The 25268-nt window shown below is 41.5% G+C and overlaps 1 protein-coding gene across 6 annotated transcripts in view; it reads right to left on the bottom strand.

Annotated features, from left to right (window-relative positions):
* Positions 1–25268, bottom strand: part of ADAMTS6 (ADAM metallopeptidase with thrombospondin type 1 motif 6) — a 380566-nt gene that overhangs the window by 63450 nt on the left and 291848 nt on the right. For all 6 annotated transcript variants that reach the window (XM_075932396.1, XM_006117000.4, XM_075932394.1 and 3 more), the window contains 2 exons: positions 21146–21284; positions 3534–3663 (listed from right to left, as the gene is read on the bottom strand). In XM_075932396.1, the coding sequence (XP_075788511.1) occupies positions 3534–3663; positions 21146–21284 (269 nt within the window). The remainder of the gene's footprint in view (positions 1–3533; positions 3664–21145; positions 21285–25268) is intronic.

Genomic DNA, 25268 nt, shown 5'->3' with positions numbered 1-25268 from the left:
CTGTGAGTACAATGTTTCATTTATGCTATTATTAATCATTATGTCAGTTATCAATAATATTAAGTTGTATATTTTCAGTCATGCAGATGGGCATTCTTATATGGCTCTTTGTTGACCACTTGTTCTGAACTTTGATGTAGTTTGGCTCTTTGGTTTGAAAATGTTGCTAACCTCTGCCCTAGCCCCTGTTCGTCAGGGACTGGGAATTGGTGACAGGAGGGATCACTTGATGATTACCTGTTCTGTTTACTCCCTCTAGGGCATTTAGCATGGGACACTGTTGGAAGACAAGATATTGGGCTAGATGGACTTTTGGTCTGGCCCAGTATGGCTGTTCTTATATTCTTATATTAAAATATAGCCTCAAAGAGCATAACATTGCTCTTAAATATTTCAGGTTATGTAACACCTCACCTGTGCCACTACTGAATAATTTGCTGCCCTCACAAAGGAGGTCCTTTGTGGTGACATGGACTTCTTGGGGGATCCAGATACCTGGTACATCAAGATCTCCTCATTGCAACAGCTCTGACTGTAATCCTTGCTGCTGTATTAGACATGTCCAGCACTGCCTGATGTGAAGATCTGGCAGTAAGTTGGTTGTCAGTCATCAGGGACTTCATCTCCTCCTGAATTTAGTTTGATTGAGTGTCTACCAAATTGGAGTGCTGATCCCAACTAAGTCATACTTTGAGAGAAGTGCAAGACAGTTAGCTACTGTAGGCTAAAAGCTCACTAAAGAGTAGACCTTCTAATAAGTAAGGTCTATTTTCTTTAAATCCCTCTCTTAATAAGAGTTCCTTTGATTTCTCCTACACTGATTGCATGAGCAGGGATTCCAGAGCTGATAAAAATATTAAAACCTGTTGGCAGGTACTTGGTGCTTTCTGTTGGCCTCTTTGCAGGTAGCCACAGGCAAGTGTATGCCAAACTAACTTGGTAAGATTGAACAAGGTCTTGTTAATAGGCATTACCAGTCTCCTATGGTATAGCAGGTTATATGAAGAGACAAAATGCTGTATCACTCTTACTGGCTTCAGTAAAAGTTTTAATTATCTCAAAGTGAAATATTTCACCTGTTTCGTACAGTTGTCAAGTAAATTGATCTCTTTTGAGGTGTTGTTCCTTGCCATATGTTGTTTCACAAACAAATGAGCTTTGCCTTTTTAATTTTATTTTTAATGTAACACAGTTATCTTCAAAAACTAAAAGCAAACAGACGTGACCAACCAGGAACCTAACCCTATAAAGTACTCCTCACCTTCTGTTAGGTGCCAGGCAGTCCAGATATTGTCAGTGCCATTCCATACATTGGTCAGTAAAGATCACTTGATAAAAATGTTATCAGTAGATAGGGTGACCACATGTACCAATTTTTTAGGGACTGTCCCAATATTTGGGGCTATGTCTTATATAGACATCTATTCACCCACACTCCATCCCAACAACCTACACCCCACCATCAACCTCAGCCTGGACCATTCTACACGAGAGATCCACTTCCTGGACACTCCATCCCAACAACCTACACCCCACCATCAACCTCAGCCTGGACCATTCTACACGAGAGATCCACTTCCTGGACACCACAGTACAAATCAACAATGGAAAATTAGACACCACTCTCTACAGAAAACCCACTGACTCATACAGGTACCTACATGCTTCCAGCTCCCATCCGGAACACACCACACAATCCATCGTCTATAGCCAAGCCCTTCGATACAACCGCATCTGCTCTAATCCCACTGACAGAGACCAGAAGCTTCAGGATCTCTATCAAGCATTTATAAACCTCAACTACCCACCCGGAGAAATAAAAAAGCAAATTGAAAGAGCCAGACGAATACCTAGAAACCATCTACTTCAAGACAGACCCAAGAAAACCAACACTAGAACACCACTTGTCATCACCTACAACCCCCAACTTAAACCTGTCCAACACATTATCAATAAACTACAGCCTATACTGGAACAGGATACCATACTCCAAGAGGCTCTGGGAGACAGACCCATAGTCTCCTATAGACAACCACCTAACCTCAAGATGATTCTTACCAACAACCACAGGACATACCACACTAATACCAATCCTGGTACCTTCCCTTGCAACAAACCCCGTTGCCAGCTTTGTCCACATATTCATTCTGCTGATACCATTATTGGACCTAACCAAGTGAGTTATAAGATCAAGAACTCATATTCCTGCGCATCCAGAAATATAATTTATGCTATCATGTGCCGAAAGTGTCCGTCTGCTATGTACATTGGACAAACATCTCAGACACTTCGCCAAAGGATTAATGCCCACAAAACAGATATCAGACAAGATCACAAAGAAAAAACAGTTTCTTGCCATTTTAACCAGAAAGGACACTCTCTCAATGACTTAACCACCTGCATTCTGCTACAAAGACCTTTTACATCTGCACTTGAAAGGGAATCCTCTGAACTGTCATTCATGTTAAAATTCGACACTCTCCGAGAAGGAATGAACAAACACTCAAACTATCTTACCCATTACCAAGATAGCTTCCCCAATTATCACCTCTAATACCATTAGCTCACAAACATCCCACTCTCCCCACCTCTAATATCATCAGTTCACAGACACTTACCTTCCTTCCTTCCCCCCCCCCCCTGTATCCCCCACCTGTTCTGAAATGTGATTTGTCCTTTTCATGTGTGTTCATTTTTTTAAATTGTATCCTTTGGTATATATGGTTGTGACTATTTTCTTCCACTATTTGATCTGAGGAAGTGGGTCTGGCCCACGAAAGCTCATAATCTAATAAACCATCTTGTTAGTCTTTAAAGTGCTACATTGTCCTGCATTTTGCTTCAGCTACCCCAGACTAACACGGCTACATTTCTATCACTACTCCATCCCAGTTTTTCCATACTTGCTATTTGGTCATCCTATCAGTAGATGGCAGGGCCAGCCTAAAAATTTATGTATAGATTTCATTTTATTTGTACATCTTATCACAAATTTTAACTTGATACATTTTGAAAATATAGCAAGCTCTTAGTTCATAATGTAAATATCTACAGAACCTTTTAATTGTGTAATAATTATTATAGGCAATGACTTAATTTTCCCTCTCACATTAAAATTCCTTTGTGCCAGTGCTGAAGCCTTAAGGATGTCCCTCATTTGTATTCTCAGTATTCCCCGCTATAGTGAACATTCAAGAAACTATTTCATTACTATCTTTCTGACGAATGGAGACTGAACTTCACAGACTTTTCCTATATGCATATTAATGTTGCTCTTTAATCAAACAAGAGCCACATCTAGGTCAGAGTATAGTGCCTCCACCATTCCCCCAGCTTCTTCTGGCCTGAGCAGAAAGCAAGAAGCCAAAGCCAGATATTGAACCCAGGTTTCCTGCATGATAATATAGGATCCTCATGTAATTGTATTTTGTACCATATTTGGCCAAAAGTAAATGTTCCACAGATTTTTCTATATAAATAAATGATTGCCTTGATAGTTAATTGATAAATTACCATTTGTGCATAGTACTTACTCAGGCGGACAAGGCTCAGTGTTGCAGGCTCTTTGGTTTTCTGGTGGTTTACTGTCTGGGTCACAGTAATTGTTCTGTACAACTGAGTTATCATCCAGTCTCTTACACACCACCTCTTGTTTCTGTATTCCTTGAAAAAAGTTGGACCCCATTACTTAGCAGTGAATATATCTTTTACCTATTTATAATCAATATTCTGAAAGCTAAAAAACTGAAAGGACCAATTAACTGAATATTTCTGTATAAAGCTTTTCATTTGGTTTAATCTTGGCCAACTGCACTGCAAAGAGAATGTTGAATTACTTTTGTTTTCTAAGAAACAAGAATATATATTTATAGATTTAGTAACAAATATTTGCATATTGCACAAAATTTGTTTTCATCTATTGCTGCTCCAGCAAAAAACCTCTTCCATTTCCAAACAAAACAACATTAAACAGAATGTAGTCACATTTCAGTGCAAAAGTACTGTTTTTGTGTTTTCATTTTTTGATAAAACAGCAAAAGCATGCGATTCAATGTCTTATTTTTGCACATTATGTCATATAAGTATTATCTTCATTACAATTAAAAGCTATTATTAATACTCATAGACATAGACTGTCTTTTTGAGTGTTCATTGTGTCTGGCACTTATAGCTCCTCTAATTAAATTAAATTAAACAGCAACATATAGTATAGAACTGATTGTAACTCCCTAAAACATACTGATAGGTTTTTGCTTGATGACCAGACAATAGGAATTTGTTACTTAAACACTGGAATTCTATGGGTTGTAAACTAAGATGATGGGGCTGGAAAAATCACATAATAATTCTGCAACTATTGTCATATATCTAGTATATTTATCATTGGAATTTGCATGCAATATGCACCCCTCTTCTTTTTTTCAGATCAATCTTAGGCTGTTTACTTAAGAAAAAAGAGGGTATGAGCCTGACTGCAACACATACACATGTAAGTAGAGATTAAACCTCTCTGGTCTGGCACCTTCGGGACCTGACTAGTGTTGAACCAGAGAATTTGCTGAACCATGGGAGGTCAATATTGTCTAGCAGTATTACGAACTCTTCCACATTTTAATGGGCTTTCAGAAGACATGTAGGATCAAATCAGAGCTAAATAACAGCACAGAACACTGAGAACCAGGACTGATGGCTGTAAAAAAACTTTATGGGACTGTGGGAAACTTGGCTACACCCACGGTAAGTGGACATCTGGCTAACTAAAATCATGCTGGACCACAAATGTTGTTAGACCAGAGCATGCTGGACCAGAGAGGTTCAATCTGTAGGATTCTTTTACAAATTAATTTCTCATTGAAATATAGGGAATACTTGTGTGTGTGTGAATAAGCGTTGCGGGACTGGAAGTAGTTTCATGCAAAAATCTTATGAAAAAAGCAGAAGTAAAGGTTTCAGAGTTTACCTGTTTTACATTATGACGTGTCTAAAAACAAAAAAGAATTAACAAAACCTGACTTTCAAGTATCAACCACATTTTATTTGATTTCAATGAGCAAATCACACAGTGAAAATCAGTCACTACACTTTTACATGCTCCTTTTCTTTTGAAGACCAGGATTTTGCTTAAGATAGACTTATGTGGTAACATGTCATAAGGAAGACTCAGAGTGGTAAAATTAAGGACCTAAATGTGCAATCCATTTTAGGGTCCCTTCGGGGGCTAGGAGCAGGTTTGAGGGGGTCTGCCAAAATAAACCATTAGACTCAGTGGGATCCAGCACAAAAAGCCAAATCCTAAGCCCCACTGCCAAGGGGTGAAGCCATAGCCTGAGCAACCTAGCTTTGCAGGACCCCTTGGCCAGGGGACCCTGGGTAATTGTATTGTTTGCTAACTCCTAATCTACTGAAAAATGGTTGTTGTGGTTCAGAGGGCAATGGAACTTTTATAGTATGGGTCCTCAGAAAGAAAAAGATCGAAAACCACTGGCATATGTAAAACCTTAGGAATTAGGGAGTCTTCACAGAGGTGGCGTTTCATAAAACACCTTACTTTAGTTATATTTTCTAAAACTAAGGATTCCAGGAATACTAAATTCTCCTTCAGGAAAAAAAATCATTGTAACAATATCCTCTTTAAAAAGGCTTCAGTTTGTCGCTCTACAATTGTTCCATAAAGTCCACCAACTGTTTCTGTGTGATGACATTTAGAAGAAAGCAATGTGAGATCATGTGAAGTGAATTAATCTGAAACATGATAATTAAATATGAGAAACTGTCACCTCAAATGTTAGGCATCTAATACTTTTTCTGAACTAAACTTATTTTATTTAAGCTGTGAGCTCTGACCAACCTCTCCCCCATCACATACATTAGGCACAGGAAGCTGAAAGGAAAACCCATCAGACTCACCAAGCTTGTGAGGTCTACTAGCCCTCAGGGTAGTCAGAAGGATACATTTCAGAAAACATTATTTATGGTCTGCAAGGACCCAAAGGCCATATAACTGGTAAGTTTTAAAAGATTTTCTTCACGGTTTCTTTACCTTTTGCTTGTTTTAAACCAGTTAAACAACTTACCTTTCTAATGTTGCCATTATTGCTTATTACATCCCATCAAACATGTCAGACATCTCAGGTTGACCATAAACATCATGATTCTTTTTTAAATTCAATTTTATTTATTAAAGAGACATGGTTTAGCACCAGGCATAGGTGGTGCTCCCTCTCACCAGTAAGCCAAGATTTTCCATATGCTTCAACTTTAGACATATTTCTGAGCATTACATTAGACCAATAGATCTGTGTAATTAAATTGAGTATGTAAGCCAGTCCTGTCAGATCTTACATGTCTACATAAAACTTTCCAAACAGTCAGAAAGAGACTGGTTCTGTATAATCATCAGCCACCAAATCCCTTGCAGGCATGTGAAAACATTTTGTTGTACTGATGTTCAGAACAATTTCTCCTAGTTGTAACTAGAACTAAAGTCTACATCTCAAAGCAGCAGCTTCAACACTTGAGCTAACGGAGACTCCTTCCTCCCAGTCATAGGTATTATTTGCAGATGGATAATCCTCTTTTTAGACTTTCCTCCCTTAGACATCCAGGCCATCATACTGTTACATCGCAAGATCTCCATTCTTAGTACTAAAGAAATGAAGAGGTTACTTACCTCAGTATATCTACATGCATGGATGATCCAACTGGTGCATCGTGAATGGTGGAACTGAAACTAGCAACACCAGTTGGAGCATTCACATGTCTTCCTCATGCATTCTCTTAGCAAATATCATACATTCCATGGCAAATTACATACATTCCAAAGCAAGAGTATTGAAGGGCACTCTAGCAACATCAGTTCCTTATCCTGTGATCCCTTTGAAAAGTATGACACTGAGGAAATGTGGAGGGTGGGTGATTAGAATGAATTTGCAGAATCCATCTCAAAGAGCTCCAGTTACAACTAAGGAACCTTGATTTCTTCTTTGAGTCTGCTCTTCATATTCCCACCAATATGGTGGTGGACTAACAAGCAGTGGACTCTTGAGGGTCAGAAAAAATAATTATCTTAACTAAATAATGATTGCAGGACTGCCTTGCAAATTTTTGCATCTAGTAGGTTCTAAGTCTAAAAAGTATTACCTAGTGAAAATATTGTTTCTCTTCCACATTGCCACTCTACAAATTTCTATTAAAGGAAGGTATCTGAAGAATATCATAAAAATTATCTTAGCCCTGGTAGGATGTGCTTTAACTCCCCCAGGAAAAGGGATATCCTTCAGTCTACAAGCCTCTTTAATATATAACCCACCTGGAAAGTATTTGTATTTGTACAGCCTTACCATTGTTCCTCTCTTTATAAAAGATGAGTAGGTTAGCAGATTGTCTAAAATGCTTAGTTTTGTCTATATAGGTGAACGTACTCCTAACATACATTATATGTAAGCTAGTATCATCAACCTAAATGTAAGATTTGGAAAACAACACAAGTACGATTATAGACTGATTTATATGAAAATTGGATACTACCATGGGTAAGAACCTGGAGTCAGTACATAATATTATTTTAAATTCATAAAAGACAAAAAATGGTGGGTCCACTAGTAAGACTAGTAATTCATTTATATGCCTTGCTGAGGTGGTAGGTATTAAAAATACTGCCTTAAAAGACAAACAGAACAATGTAGAGCTACATAGGTGTCCAAATCATTATTATATTAACTGAACAAGCATTAAAGTTAAATCCCAAGATAGTGCAAGATTTCTGATTGGAAGTGATAAATTGTTAACTGTATCATGAATAAAAGTGATTGACTATACACGGGGACATGGTTTGCTCATATTGCAGAAAAAATTACCTTTATAAATGATAGGGAGAGACTCACCTTTTGAGAAAACAGATACTCCAATTTACAGCTAATAGGTGCAGTAAATGGATACACCTCATACATGGAAATCCACATACTTTTTTTTCTGTTTGTAACCCCAGTATGTGCATGCTAGCACTCTTATATTCAGTCAGTACATTTTGAAACTCTAGAGGAGAAGACTGTTCTACCAAACCCAGAATGCTATCCTTCAAAATGTGAACTGAAGAGACCAGAGGTCTAGATGATATATCTCCCCTTGTTGTTGTGACAAGTCTAGCACTAATGGTAGGAATGACCATATAACTTCTTGGTCAGATGAACTGTATCTCAATACCACTGCATCCTGACACAGACCAGTGCTTTCAAAATCACTCTGATCTTATCTTATTTTATCACTCTTTGAATGTGGAAATTGGAGGGAATGCCTACATAAGACTCTGGCTCCAATTCATCAGCAATGACAGAATCAGACAAAATCTCCAATGCCTACTGTTGCTGCTAGATCCAAAAGGTCATTATAGGATGTCCTCATAATCTGAAAAGCTTTGCTATCATTTCCTTTTTTAAAAACTACTTATACATTTGAGAGGATGATGGGCTCAAATGGTCTGTCAGTACATTGTGTTCTCCTGATGCATGTACTGCTATGGGGTGAACTATGAGTACACCCCATAGCAATACATGCATCAGGGGAACACAAAAGGCACTCCCAAAAGGCAATTTGCACCACTCCCAAAAGGCAATTTGCCGTGTTCTCAAAGTGTGGTCTGACCATCTTGCAAGCTGGCCATGGGCTTGGGGTTCGCCTCCTCCACAGCGGGGAGCCTGCACTGGCACTCCAGCCTTGTGCCCTTCCCCCCCTGTAAAGTTGGAACGCCAGCCCAGCTTTCTGCTGCAGGAAGGGGAGCCTTGCTGGCTGGATATGGCTTGCAGGAGGAGGAAGCAGCTTCACATGCTCCCACTCCCAGCTGGGGGAACAGCTGTGCAGGAAACTGCTTGCCTGGTGGCTTTTGCTGTTGCTCCCGCTGGCCAGAATCACAGTCGGTGGGAGCACTGGGGTGCAGTGCTTGAGAGTGATGGGAGGCATGGAGCAAATCCTGCACCCTGTCCCCGTCAGGTATCCCCCCCCGCCAAGACCCCACACCCCACCTCACTCATGCACCCTCTCCTCCCTCCCAAACTCCCCAAACTCACATCCTCCCTCCTACCCAGACCTTCAGCTGGAGTACCGTGTGAAGTTCTAGGCATCATACTTAAGGCAGAGCGTGGACAAATTGAAGAAAGTCCAGAGAATAACAACAAAATGGTTAAAGATCTAGAAAACATGTTTTATGAGGGATGATTTTTTAAAAAAAGTATTTGTATAGTCTGGGTAATAGAAGACTGAAGGGGGACATGATAAGAGTCTTCAAGTACATAAAAGATTGTTATAAAGAGGTGATAAATTCTTCTCCTTACCTACAGAGGATATGAGATGAAGCAATGGGTGTAAATTGCAGAAAGGAAGATATAAGTAAGACTTTTGGGAAAGAAATCCTAAATGTAAAGTTAATGAAACACCAGGACAAGTGACCTAGAGAGTTTATGAAATCTCTTGCCATTGTCTAACCCATTTTTAAAAATTTCAAAACACCTATCAGGAAAGGTCTATATAATATTTAGCCTTGCCTCAGAGAAAGCAGCTTAGCCTGCCCCTTTCCCAGCAGAGCTTCATTGTGGATCAGAGCTTGCTACCTACTTTGGCATTAATTGATCCTTTTTATTTACTCAGGCTTTGTGTAAACACACAATGACCTATTTAGGTACCTTCTAATCCTAAATTTCTATGGGTCCATGTGCACACCAGGAAAAAGGTACAGATTAAACACCACAATGTCCACTAGATCATCCTTAATTCATTGATTAGATGCTGCACTGTACGCAAAGTTGCTCCACTCAAATCAGACTGTAGTCAACAATCCCCTTGTCACAGTGTACTGCTGTGTCTCCTACAAGCTTCTGCAACCTTGTGATCCAGGAATTTCCTAGAATTCACATGATAGCAAACCTAGGGCTAATTCTATACTGGCACTTTACAGCACCTTAACTTTCTGGCTCAGGGGTGTGGGAAAAAACCCCTACCCCACAGCAAGTTACAGTGTTGTAAAGCACCACTGTGAACCAAGCTACAGTGCCGGGAGCTGCACTCTCAACGCTATTAGCTACTTCACTCATGGAGGTAGTTTACACAGAGCACTGGGAGATCTCATCTCCATGGCCACACTTTTAGTTTAAAGTGCTTCTGCAGCTGTGCGTTAAACTTTTAAGTGTAGACAAAACCTAGAAGTGCATGTATTTTGGTCGGATCCAAACTTCTGCACTGTACCTTTGAAAACACCATATTAATCTGCAGCAAGATAAAGATAGAGCCACTTGCATCTACCTCCCTCCTAGGCTAGTAAAATACAGCCCTTTCCAAAACTACAACCTCTGCCCTGCCCCCTCATTTCCACCCCTTCATACAAAGGTCCCTGGCTCCGTTATACCTATTATAACAAAAATATGTATTAGACTGGCTGATGACTATTCTGCTGTGTTCATAGTAAACCTCCCCATAAAATAAAAACACATTATATGATAACACACAGCTTGCAGCAAGCAACATGAGATTAAATCTTTATTACACAGGTGTAAAAAGGTTTGGACTGGAAAAATCAGTCATTGCTTGTTCACCAGGGATAATTACATCAGCACATTCACGCAAACTACCCATGCATGAATGAAGTGATTGAACAGAAACCCTCTCAAAATGTTTTTCTTTATTGGTCATGTGCACTAAAATCCTTCCAGACTGAATATCTATAGAAGTGAAAAAGCAAGTATTAAAATATGCCCTCCTAAGCTCTAATGTGTGACACGCACTATCTTGGGTAAAAATTAATTGATTGAGACCATTACTACTTGCATTATAGCAATACTTCAATCTCTAACTCTATAAAAAACCCTAGAAACTTTTTTTAAATGGCTCTCTCTCTCTTTCTCTTTTTTTATCTTATTTTCAGAATCCTTGGCTAACAGGCTCTCAAACGTATCCCTTCTTTGCACACAGACAATGCATAGCAAATTTCAAGAAAAGCTATGCAAACATGTGAATTTTAGAGCACTTAGAATATCACCCTTTAAACCAGAAAGACAGAAAAATGAAGAGGAAAAGGGCTCCCCTCTATACATCCATTTTCCCCAAAGGAGGCTCTGAAAGAAGTGAAGTGGCCGGTTCATCTTATTGAGGTGTTATCATCTGAATGAGAACACCTTGTGGAGATGAAGAAAGCCAGAAAAAACAGTTGTGTGGCATGTGAGTTGTTCCATTCACTCAGTGGATATTCCCATCCCCACCCTGAATATATTAGAGCTGAAGTATGACTGTTCTCAGCTCCCCACCCATAGGCTCAGGAATTCCTCAGATTCTGGATCATATGGGGAACAGAGAAGGGCCTCAGGCCTTCTGAAGAGGGCAAGCTGCTCTCTACAACCCAGCTCACAGAGAGACACATACATGGGTTCCCTGATCCTGGCACATACCTGGGAAGGAGGTAGTGAGAGGGGCTCAGACATACCCAGAATGGCAGTGCCATCACATATGTGGAGGTAGGGCGGCAGACGCAGACACTCTGCAGAGATAAGTGTCCCCCTCTGCCCTCATAAGTTCTAGGCACACAAACAGGAAGGGAGAATGTTGGGCTAAGAGCAGCTCTTATCCATTTTCTTCCCAGTCACCTCACTCCTTACCCCCCACCTTCCTATTGTCTTACCCATGCACCCCTAATCCTCACACCTTCCTCACCTGAGCCACTGGCCTATCTTCCCTCCCCTATTACTCATTCCCGTCTATATCCCTGCCCATAGAAGTCTGGTGGCACTTTAAAGACTTTGCTGAAGAGAAAAAGAGAAATGGGGAAAAAGGGAAATAGAGATAGCAACGGGGCCAACTCTTTCGATACTTATACCCTACTGACACCATCACAGAACTTAAACACATCAGCTATACCTTCAAAATGTAATATATGCCATCATGTGCCAACAATGCCCCTTTGCCATGTACATCAGACAACCTGGACTTTCTCTATGAAAAGGAATAAAAGGACACAAATCAGACATTAAGAATGGCAACATCCAAAAGGCAGAGGGGGAGCATTTTAACCTCTCTGGACACACAGTTTCAGACTTGCAAGTTGCCATTCTCAGACAGACAAACTTCAAAATCAGACTGCAGAGAGGAACTGCTGAGCTGGAATTCATTTGCAAATTTGACCCCCTGAACGAAGGTCTAAACTAGGGGTGGCCAACCCGTTCCAAATGAAGAGCCACAATAGCAGTGGAGACAGCGTGAAGAGCCAAGGCAAAGTTGTTGAGCAAAAATAAAAAAATAGGTGCTGGCTCAACAACTTTGCCCTGGCTCTTCACGCTATCCCCACTCTCCACTGCTATTGTGGCTCTTCATTTGGAATGGGTTGGCCACCTCTGGTTCTGAGATCAACTGCCTAGCCTGAATTCATGAGATTGGAGAAAAGCTCTTATCTAGGGATCTGGATGAAGTCTTAGGTAGTGAAGGCATTAGAGAAACCATAATTTCTTCGGGACTGTCTATTTGATAACAAGGTTTTTTGCGCAATACTATTTCCTTAAAGACCAGTGGATTGTATGGGTCTTTTTCTTGTGACTTGGCTCTTGAAGAAGAGGCCAACAGAAATGACACTTCTATTCAGGGCATGTGTACACTAGGAAATTATTTCGAAATAACTAAATTGAATTTAACCTCCAATTTTACAAAATTGAAATATCATGTCCCCACTATGGGGAAGCTTCAAAATTAGTCCAAGGCAGACTCCGTTAATGTAGACATATCTTGATTTAGAGCCGCAGGAATCATTGGGGAGTAATTAGTTCAAGTCACAAAATCAGCATTATTCCCCGAGGAAAGCAGGAGTACAGATTTCAAAATAAGTGGCTCTATTTCAAAATAATGGGTTTGGTAGTGTGGACACTACACTTATAAATTTGAACTAAGGGGGGGTTATTTTGAAATAACGCCCTTGTGGAGACCAGGTAACAGTCCAATCCTTCTCTGCTGGATTGGTTCTAGCAACAGAGGTCAACATCATGATAGCTTGAGTAGTTTTACTCCTTGAATCCTTCCCTTGATGCTCAGCACCAAAGAGGAGGACTTAACTCTCTTCATGCCAGACATATTCAAAACTGACAATGGCTTATCCAAAACCTACTGTTGCTTGGTTTGGACTACTTCACTAACAATGCTTCTTGGAGTAAAATTGTCTGAAGTCTGTTCTGTCTCTCCTTCTTTGCTTGCATTGTAAGAGCTAAGCAAATTGAATATTTAGATGGTGAATGACCATTGTGCAAGCGTGCCAGAAATTTAGAAGATATGTCTGATGCCAAGAATACTGCTAGGCATGACAAGTGTCTCTGAAAGTCTAGCTTTTTGGTCTTCTGCACCATCATTCTGGTACTAAAGAACTTGTATCTATTTCTCCTGAAAATTATAATAATAATAAGAGTGCTCCCCCTCAGATACTGGTCATACACAGATTTTAAGGCCAGAAGAGCCATGATCATCTAGCCTGATATCCTGCACATCACAGATCACATTACCTCATCCACCCATCCTGAAAAACACCCATAATCTCTAGCGGAGTTAATGAAGTCTTCAAATCATGATTTAAAACCAGCAACTAATCCATGGTACAGGAAGTACGAAAATGTCATGCCTACCTTACCTAAGGTCTCTGCCAATCTGACATGGTAGAAACTTCCTTGCTGTAGGGATAGAGTAGCAAATAGCCCATCGGTAAAGTAAGACCCTAATACCATGGTCTCTGGTTAAGCCTTTGCAGAGGCCTTGCTGCGCAGTTGAAGCAAAGACACAAGGCCTCAATGAACCAAAACAGACAACAGGAAGCTCTGGGAAAACAGCCCTGTCTGTTTATAAGCTAGGCAGCACAACACCAAACGGAAAGCAATAATTGGGTACCACTATCATGAATTTTACATACACACCCAAGGTTACGGCTCTGCAGAATGCCGCCCAGTTTGCTTTTTGGCATGGGAAAGCACACCCAGCTGCCTACTTAAGGCCAACCACGAATTGTTACCAAGGAACTAGAGATAGCACCCCCCTCTAATGAGCCCAACTCGCAAATCTACCAAAGGCATACTATAAACAATTGCTTGCTGCGTACCTTACTCTGTCTTTGTTTCTTGTTTATATCCTCAGAACAACACCTATAGACCACACCTGTCACCTATTGGGAAGGCACCATCACCACTCCTATGCATCCTGATTGGAATGTAGCCATGCATTGCAATTCTTGTGAGGGAGAGGTGGGGGCACATATCTGTGTTTTAGCAACCATGCCAACCTGAGCCATGGGTGGAACTACTATGTAATCATGTAGACTATTGGCTTACTGTGCTCATGATGCCTTGCTGCTAGAACCTATCCAGGTGCTCGGGAACTCCCACCCCTTCGCTTCCCTCAGCCCATCAGCTCCCTATATAGTCTACTGTAATTATTTGCCTGGCAGTGTTCACTGATCCCAAGTGGTAAGGTGGCACTCCACCAGCTGTGCGTAATAAACCCTCATGCTTGAATCTACATGGTGTCTACGTTTTGGTTTCCAACACTTAAGAATCTCACATGTGGCAATCAGTTAGACCCTGAGCATGTCAGTGAGACCACCAGTCAGACACCTAGGAAAGAATATAGTAACTCAGAGCCTTGCCCATCTAGTGTCCTATTTCTGACCAAGGGAGATATTTGCTAAAAGTAGATGAGAATGTCTGCAAGAGAATATGGCCCAATCTCATCCCCTCCATAAATTTATCAAGCTCAGTCTTAAAACAAGGTAGGTTTTTTGTCCCCACTATTCTCCTTGTAAAGCTGTTCCAGATCTTCACTCGCCTGACAGTTAGAAATCTTTGTCTAATTTCAGCCTAAACTTCTTGATAGCTGGTTTATATCCATTTGTTCTTCTGCCAACACTGGCCCCTAGCTTAAATAACTCCTCTCCCTCCCTGGTGTTTAACCTTTTATTTATTTATAGAGAGCAATCATATGTCCCCTCAGCCTTCATTTGGTTAAGCTAAACAAGACAAGCTCCATAAATCTCCTCTCGTAAAATAGACTTCCTATTCCTCTTATTCCACTGCTATGCGACCCTTAAAGATTTTGAGGTTTGAAGTAAAGATGTGAAGGTCTAGTTGACTATCCGATAAGGAAATGCCTATCGGATAGTCAACAGGATAGTCCAATAGTTGCTTCCCCGCACTCCCTTGCTGCTTCTATCAGACAGAGGTAGCAAGTGGGGGGAAGAAGAGAGGGGTACTTCAAAGTGGCAGGGCCACATGGAGCCAAGGGTCAGATGCTCCATGCGGCTCTGCTGCTTTGAATGCCATGGGGAGCTCAGCGTTGGGCTGCTCACATCATTTCAAAGCAGCAGTGCCGTGTGGAGTTCAGGTTCAGCTGGGGACTCCCCACCTGACCCTGGGCTCTGTGTGGCGCTGGAACTTTGAAATGCTGCAGGAAGCCTGGCGCCAGGCCCCTCGCAGCATTTCAAAGCGGTAGCGCTGCTTGGAGCCCAGGATAAGCTGGAGACTCCCCAGCTGACCCCGGGTTCTGTGTGGCGCTGCTGCTTTGAAACGCCGCTGCAGCATTTCAAAGTGGCAGCACTGCACAGAGCTTCAGGTCAGCAGGGTGTCCCCAGCTGGCCCTGGGCTTCGGCGCTTTCACCTTTAAAACACCTCAAAGGCGGAGGTGCCCTATTGACTAATCAACTAGTCGATGCAAAAATGCACTGACTGGTCAATTAGTCAATTACCTGATACTTAACATCCTTAGTTTGAAGGATCAGCTACAAGCACAGTGATTCACTTGAAATCTTTGTCCCATTTTGTAATTTAAAATGATACATCGTGAAATGAGGAGTAACGGTAGTTCGAGCCCCGTGTAGCCGCGCTGCACGGGGTTCGAACCAGCGGGGTTTTAAAAATGGCGGCTCCCCGCTTATGCAAATGAAGCCTGGGAAATTCAAATCCCGGGCTTCATTTGCAAGTGCGGTATGCCTACATTACCCCACTAGTTCGAACTAGCGGGGTAGTGTAGACATACCCCCTGTGTAATAGGGGTTCTTTGAGATGTGTGTCCCTATGGGTGCTCCATTCTGGGTGCTCCATTCTGGGTGCTGGTGCATTCTCAAGCTGGCAACCAGAGATTTTTCTAGCAGTGCCCTTCTGTGCTGCACACACACAGTAGCATCTCCTCATGTCATTGGTGTCCATGAGGCACACATGGCACAGCACCTCCATTCCTTCTCTATCTTGATTCTAGCCCTAAAGAGGCTCCAAAATAGGGGAAGGAGGGAAAGTAGTGGAACATCCATAGGGACACACATTTCAAAGAACCCCTGCTACTGACCAAGGTGAGTAACTCTCTTTTTTTCTTCGAGCGAGGTCCTGGTGGGTGCTCCACTTGGGAAACTACAGAGCAATGTTCATATTGTGGAGGTGAATTTGAAGGCCTGTCCTCAAAATTGTGGACAGCATCACTTGTCCAACTGATCTTGATGGAGCGATAGCGAAGGTAAGAGTGTAATGTTGTGCAAAAGTGTGGTTGGAAGACCAAGTTGATGCCTTGCAAATAGTGGCACATTATTCAGGAAGGCTGTGGTGGAAGCCACTGCTCTGGTGGAGTGAGCTGTTATGGGACTCGGTAGCTGCTTGTTGTGGATGGTGTAACAAGACCACAAAAGACAAGATCAATTTGGAAATTCTTTGAGAGGAGTTGGCTTGACCCTTTGAGAGCTCTGCAAACAATAAGAAGAGTCTTGTCGATATTTTCTAGACTCTCATTCGGTTGAGATAAAAGGCAAGCACTCTCCGGACATCTAAGGTGTGCAGCGTGGCTTGTGTTGGATCGGTGTGCGGTTTGGGACAGAACACAGGTAAGCATATGTGTTGGGACTTTTGAGAGGAATCTGGGATGGCTTTGAGGATTACTCTGTTCTCCGTGAACACAGAATATGGCAGGTCAGACACCTTTGCTTCAACAGACATTAGTGCTGCCAACTCGATCACTGTCCTGCTGGAGATAATGGATACTAGAAAAGCCACCTTCATGAAGAGATGTTGCTAGGAACAGATGGCTAGTGGTTCGAAGGGTGGCTTGGTGAGACTCTTCAGGACATGATTCAGTTACCATATAGAAGTCGGTGGACGTACTGACAAAGTATTTTGAAGGTCTGTAAGGAAATACTTGGTGATGGGATGTGCGAAATAGAAGTGCCATCAGTGGTATTGTGGAAGGCTGCGATGACCTCAGTGTGAACTTTTATTGCGTTAAAAAACAGTTCTGCTTCCTTTAGTCCAAAGAGGCAGTCAAATATCATTGGTATGGGAATGGTATACGGTGGGATATGATGGTTCTGTTTTACCCATTGTAAAAACCTCACCCACTTATAAATGTATGCTTTTTCTGGTGGATTCCCTCACAGTGTTGATGAGAATTTGTTTTACCCTGTCAAAACAGATAATTTCAACATCCTGGAGCCATGACTTCAGGTGACGTTTACCCCGGATTGGGATGGAAAGTTTGCAGTGGTATTGAGTCAGGAGGTTGTGATGCAGAGGGAATATGTGAGAATCTGCAATCGCTAACTTATGCAGGTAAGGGGACGAGGTCTGTCTGGACCATGATGGTGCAACCAGAGTTACCAGGCTCGGTCTTGTCTGATTTTCATTATCACTTGGAGAATCAGAGGTAGCAGTGCAAACACACATAGAAGAGGGGTGTCCCACTCTAGGAGAAAAGCATCCCCTAAAGAACCTCTGCCCAGGGCTGCTCTGGAACAGAATAGGTGGTATTTTCAGTTGGACTTGGTTGCAAACAAGTCTATCTTGGGTTGGCCCCATTTGTGAAAGACATCTCGAAGGGCTCAATTATCTAGTTTCCACTCGTGCTGGTCTGAAAAGATATGGCTGAGGTTGTCCGCCATCACATTGAGTTTCCCGGGAAGGTAAGTGGCAATAGGGTTGACATGGTGTGTGTTGCACCAGTTCCATAGTTTGTGTGTGTGAGAGAGATATATCTGGTTCCCTCTTTAGTTTAAACCTTTGGTGGCAGCTCTATTTTTGTAGTGCATACAGTAGAGTGCTAATTCCTCAAACAATAAACCCATGCTAGTGCAATCCTGGGTGGTCATGAGTGGGAATTTTTTGGTGCGATTTTTTGGTCTGGCCCACGAAAGCTCATCATCTAATAAACCATCTTGTTAGTCTTTAAAGTGCTACATAGTCCTGTATTTTGTTTCAGCTACACCAGACTAACACGGCTACATCTCTATCACTATTCTATATAATACTAAGAACCCTGAAAAATTAGGTTCTACACATCTCAAATCAGGCACCCCAAAACAGAGGATTTTTTTTTAATTCCTCTGTGCCTCAGTTCCCCATCTTTAAAATTGATATAATATACTTCTTCTTTGTATCATGGAGTTTTTGTGAATATTAATTCACATATTTGAACCACTTACATAGAGTGATGTGTGCCACAGAACAGCCTATGAGGAAATTTATAATTTGGTCATCATGAGTGTGTTTGAAATAGTATGCAGTAAATAATACTTAAGGTCACACACTGAACAAAGAGGATAAAACAAAATATTGAATCGTTACTTGTTAATTGAGCACTGTCCACCCTATACACTGAATGAGGCAAGAATCCTCTGGAAAAAATAGCCCAAGATCATGTAAATTGAAGACTATATTATAATTAATACACACAAGGAGACTAAATTAAGGTTGCACAAGAAATAATGAATTCTTTAACCAAAACTGCAGTGTTTCTAGGATTTTTCCATACTTGGTATTTTATTAACCTATTCTTCCAGTGACAATTACAACTACACTTCTCTTTTTCCCTGACACAGCCTCTATTTAATTGCGTATCCCTGACTTCTGTTGGCATATAGCAAAAGGTGTTTCATAAACTGCAATAAAAAAATTCATAATATGAATTATGGCTACAGCGAAACAATTATTCCCTGAAAAGAGTCTTCATTTCCTTAAAGAAAATCAGTCACCACAATATTTTCTCACATTAAACTAAAAGAAAGAAGACAAAGAAAAGAGCCTGGGTTTAGCCATCATCAAATACTTAATAAGGGACTTTTGGATTAAGGTAAATCATTTTAGGGCATAAGGAATTTATTTACTTTTCATTTTTTCATACATTGTTTACAGATTAAATACTAATATCTTAGCATCTGGGAAGAGAACCACAGGGCGCCCGAACCTGCGATTTAAAGATGTCGTGAAGAGGGACATGAAAGCCATCGACATAAACACGCAGTCCTGGGAAGACCTCGCAGCAGACCGCCCAAAGAGGAGGGGCACCCTGACCACACAGCTCAAGTCAGGCGAAACGAACATGATGCGTGCATCAGAAGAAATGCGAGCCCGCAGGAAGTTACGCAACAACAACAGCCAGGGAACCACCTATAGCTGCGACTTCTGCGGCAAAGAATGCCTGTCCCGGATTGGCCTTTTCAGCCACCAACGACGCTGTCCCCGACGCTGTCCCAGACAATTCGACACGAACCAAGACGAGAACTAGGATACGTCATCCATGGTCAACTGACCGACGGAGGCCAACATAGCATCATTAAGTAAACAAAGGTTTGCTCCTTCACAACTAATCTTTTGCTCCCATGTAGTACTGAATTTGTGACATTAGAGTCATTTCTATGAAGATGCTAGAGCAAAATCCTGGCTTTACTGAGTCAACAGGAATTTTGCCAATGACTTTGGTAGGGTCAGGATTTCACTCACTATATCATGAACGTGGGATTTGCCATTACTAATCACCTTCTAATGATTGATACTGGCTTTCTATTCTAATGAGATAGGCACTCTACATCTTTCTTTGAACTTCCCCCTTAAACCATAATTCTTCTACAAGGCTCACAAATGCTAATACAGATCACTAAAAATTCTGTCACTCACACTATTATGCAACACAAAAAAATCTATGACAAACAACAAAGACGACACAAAGTTAACGCCATTCTTTTGATCTCCCAGTGTATTTTTGTCTGAACTATTTTTCTAGGTAGCACTACAGACTAGGACTGTATCTTTGTTTGCATTCTGCGCAATGCTGAGTACACTGTGGAACATAAATAATAAGCCAGTAATAACCACCACCCCAGGATTGATCTAACAGAAGGATACTGTGAGGGAGAAAGCTCTAAATACAAAAATCTTCAATAGCAAGAAAAAGAATGTAAGTCCTTGGATTTGAGAGTAATTTTTGTTTATATTCCCCTCTCTCAGTATTAGTCATCCTTAAATAAAAAAAGGAATAATTTCCCCTTGATACAAGGACATGAACTACAAAAGGTGCAGAGACGGATTTAAAACGCTCACTCTCTTGTCTTCTGAAACTGATGTTTGCGGTGGAGGCGATGAATTTAGTCTCCAGAGAGAAGAAAGATGCTGCTCTCACAGCACTTCTACTCACCAGTCCATGCAGCAGCAATGGTGTTGGCTTTGAAGGAAGCCAACTGTCCTGCTCTCCCAGCCAGAGGTAAAGAATTGCATTGGTGGCCACTAGAGGGAGGAGGATTAGGAATACAGTAAATTGTGGGCAAAAAGCACCCATGATGAACTCACATGGGACAACCCACAAATCCCCCACCACTGCCAATAGCCAGTGAATCTCAGAAACTGCTATGGGCTGGGAAGTATCATCCAGTAGTGAAACATCTGCTATTGAAAGAATGCCAGTATGAAACCTTAACTTTGGTGGTTGGAAGATAGGAGGGCCTGCCTATGATCATATCAAGTACATCCCTCTCCCCTTTGTTACAGATAGCTTTTATTTACCTTCTGAGTCTTGTTTATTTCCTTACATAAAACTTCAGATGTCTTATCAAGAAAGCTCCTGTGATAAGCAAGCATGCCAGCTTCAAGAAACTCTCAGGAGACACACGAGCAGACAGACACTGTGCCAAGGACTACTGTACTAAATCAACAAATTTGTACAAATTACATGAAGTTGAAAAAAACCCTAATAGTCAAAAGAAACTTTTTTTTTTACTAAAGTAAGGCTTGACGCAAACCTGAAATAAATGTTTTCAATTAGTTACCTAAACATATATAAATAATGTAATGTTTTATAATTCTATTGATCCTTCAGCTTGACTGCCTGATATATGTCTTACCTCCAGCACAAGTGGCAGAACACTCTGACCAAGGCAGGTGACTCCATGTAAAGCCAACTTCATTGTCTCCACTGCCAGTACGAGAGATGGGAACATTGAATTTATATCTTATCCCCAAATTCTGTTCCTGTAGCAGAATCTGCAGTTGAAAACAACTGGTTATACCATTAAAACATGCAAACAGAGAGAGATTATTTAAACTGGGTACATGTTATAAACAAGCCACAACAGTTCTTGCAAACATTCCCAAAAGAAATCTGGACTAATACACACACAGACACACACTCTTTTCCCACTGTGTACATACACACACACACACACACACACTTTTCCCACTGTATAAGGTGTGGGTTTTTTTCTTTGGATTTTTTTCCATAACAACATGTGTTTCTGACATATTAACGATTTTAAGCTTCTGGTCCTTGCTACATTCAATTCCTTCATGGCGGTGTCAAGGTGTCAGAAAATATTAAGGGATTTAATTGTGGCTGACCTTGTGTACGTGGGCAACAATCTTCAAACCCCCATATTGAACTCCTGTGCTGGGACTATCCACAACATGGCTAGAGAATTAATAAAACACTTACCAGGTTAGGGTTTCTACATGGTTTCACACTATAAAAATTACTAATAATACTCCTATCTGGAATTAGTAACGGCACTAACTTCTAATAGGAAGGTACGTGAGGGTGGACTCATTTCCCTAGCACCCCTAGCAAAAGCCAGTGCAGCTGGCTGGGCACATAAGAATGAACACTGATGCCTTTCACAGACGGGCAGAGCTCCCGCTGCAGATGAACACCACAGATCAGCAAGTGAAACCATCTATAATTCTTCTTCTGGTTCCTTCACATGACATCTGCTCAGTACAGTGATATATCTGTAGCCTGCCAAGCAATATCTTTTCCTATCCCGTTCCTATTTCCATATTTTAATTGTAATGCCAGAAATGCACGTCCTGCAAGATTTGACTTATCCTATATGAGTTGGCTTCAGCAGTAGTGTTGTGTGATAATTAAGGCTTAAATTACCTTTTAGAAATTAAATGTTTTAAATATCTTTCAGAAATTATGACAGACCCTGTGGCAAAAACTTCGGTTGGGTCAATCAGTACACAGATGGGGTATGCGACTCAGTGCCTTGTAAGGACCTAAAATAAACCTAAAACTGCAAATCCCAGCTAACTGACATCTTGGGTTAAGGAAACAAGTCCTCTCTATCTAACTGCAAAAGTTCCTGCTTTTTCTATGTCCAGGAACAAGTGCTTTTTCTATGTCCAGGAACAAGTCCAAGGGAACATCAGGTGATTTTATTCATGCATATTCAAAAGATGTCCCAATATTACCATCCAATCAAGAAGGTGTACTCACAAAATCTCAGGGTGCGGACATCTATTTTTGGTTAATTTGGAGGTTGGGTATTATGACACAAAAAGAGGGATAAAAGCTATGGAATAAGGAAGCTTAGGGCACAGGCACAAGCTCTGTTTCCTCACCAAGCATCTTTCACTTCATTTAAGCTCTTTGCTTCACTTTACTTGTTCTATCTAAATCTTGCTTCTAAGTTTTCCATACTCCACCTTGCACTAAAGTCCCACAAGTGGAGGGAGGCTGGTCCTTCCATGCTCGGCCTTCAGTGAGAAGGGTGAGAGTATGGTATTATATTAGGTAACTTTATCTGTATACTCAGTTAAGCACAAATTATATATCCAGATTTTTGTTAATGTAACCCTCAGAGGTGATTCAATCAATCTGTGTAATCGGAGCTGTATCTTCTGTTTGCCATCTTAATTCCTGCCATAAGAAAATTTGTTTTAATTCAGTACTACCCTCATTTTGAGTGTGGCTCCAGATCCACCTCCAGAAATAGAACTCCATAGTTCTCAATTTATGCAACTCGGGCTATGGAGGACAAACCTAGAACCTTCTAGTCAGATTGGCAAGTCTTACTCACATAAATTCCATTATACTTCTCCCCCGGGCTACATGTCTTAAAGCAGTGGATCTCAAACTTTTTGGCATGCGGCCCACCTGGCTCAATGCAAACCTTTCCACAGACCACCAGTTGCTAATGGAAATGCCGTAAATTACATAATTATGCCCGAGCCATTTTGCTGGCGCTGTAGCAAAGGAGAATTGTTTAATTTAACCAGTAAGAAAGAAAATATTAATTTAAATTATTAAACAGATTAAGCATTTTAACTTTCTCACATTAGTTTAGCAAACTTAATTTTAAATAAAATAAAATAAAATAAAATAAAATAAAATAAAATAAAATAAAATAAAATAAAATATTCATTTATGTCCAACAAAATGTTTTCAATGCTGTCTTTATTTATGGCAGGGACCTTTTTTGGGTCGGGGGACACTGACCCACAGAAAAATCAGCTGAGGATCATACAAGTGAGAAGCAAAACAACCCCTTCAAAACCTCCCAAGCCTCATAGATTTGGCCCCCAACTGAGACACTTCACACCTCAGGTGCTCCAGCACCACAGGGTGAGGGGCAAAGACAAGGAGGACTAAAGTTCAGGGCGTCCCATAGGCCAAATTTACTCTTCTGGGGTTCCGGGGTTAGTGGATTTTATGGGCAACCCTATGCTCTGGAATGGGGATAAAATGAGGAATTCAGTATGTGGGACAGGGCTGCCAGTGAGTGACATAGGGATGGGGTGCAAGATCTGGAAGGGAAGTAGGATGCAGGAGGAGGTGAGAGTATGAGATCTGGATGGGAGGTAGGGTACAGGACCAGCCTGTGATTAGTGTGTGTGGCAAAGGGGGAGGTGGCAGGGGCAAGGGAAGGTGTAATATGTGGCCAGGAGGGAGGGTGTAGGAGCAAGGGTAGGTATAGGAAAAGAGTGGGTAGAGTGTCTGGCCAGGGAGGAGACTGCAGGAGCAGGCGGGGATGTGAGGTCTCAGTGGAAGTGGTGAGGGGAGGGGGCGTAGGTTCTGGGCATAAGGGGAAGGAGGGCACTTACCTAACTTCACACCCCACATCGCTGCCAGGCACAGTGTCCCAAGCATGGCCTCCTGCTGCTCCCATTGGCCAAATGCCTCCAAGCAGTGCATCCATGCTGCTGTTCCCCCAGCCAGGGAAGCAGCTTCTGGCTCGACTTCTTCCCCATAAGCTGAGTCTGGCGGGGAGGCTAAAGGCTTTCTTCCCTTCCCCTCAGCCCCCACGGGAAGCAGTGAGTGACAGTGCGGGCTCTCTGTTGTGTGGGGAAAGGGAGGAAGGGGCTGAGCTCAAGCTGCAGACCACTAGTGGTTCACGGACCACAGTTTGAGAACCACTGTCTTAAAGGCAATCTAGCCTTGAATTCTCAACCTGACATTTTTTATTGCTGCTGCTAACAACTACAGAATATGTTAACATAAAGCAGCTTCAATGAGTCTCAGAGATATTTCTCACCCTACTATACCTCCAGTTATAAATTACTTTGAGTCATATGCTCAATTCTGCAAGAGAGCAAAATGATGGACACTTTTTCAGTGGGGATATCATTGGTGCTGAGTTGATGAAAAAAGTAGTTAACGCAGTTGGCACCTCTCCTCCACATAACCACTTCTAGCCTCTCTATAACTACAAGAGGCAAAATAGGCTTCACATTGTTGGGAGCATGGGCAGGAACGTCCACAGTCAGGGAATTTACTATGAGACAGACTATGACACCTCATACCATAATTAGATTCACTGAAATCAAGAGGGCTACCTCTGGAGTAAGGTATTACCCTTTGTGAATAAAGGCATTACAACACAGCCTAATGCATTTGTCACATAATTTATCTTACATTTTCATATACCACCAATAGGTATGACCACACCAGTTTGCAATTTATGTTGCCATAACTGTAAGGACCAGGAAGCAAACAAAGCTAGGCAGGATCCCACCTATGGCTTGAGGAGTGTGCAAACTTTTGCTGATATTTTCTGTAGATATCTTGGTAATGCAACAGTTTGTTATTAGTCCTCTTCTTTATTCCCAGCGCTATCCCATCAGATTCCAGAAGACAAAGTTGGAGGTGCTTTCAAAGTGCAAGAACTATGCACGCCATACTCCTTTTCCATGCAATTTTACTCGGCTTATTCCTTCCCTAGCCCCCGTTATTTGGAACATAAAAACTCA

The sequence above is a fragment of the Pelodiscus sinensis genome, chromosome 6, assembly GCF_049634645.1.
Source record: "Pelodiscus sinensis isolate JC-2024 chromosome 6, ASM4963464v1, whole genome shotgun sequence".
Taxonomy (NCBI): domain Eukaryota; kingdom Metazoa; phylum Chordata; order Testudines; family Trionychidae; genus Pelodiscus; species Pelodiscus sinensis.
Note: the sequence above shows the minus strand (reverse complement) of the source record. Positions and strands in the feature narration are given on the sequence as shown.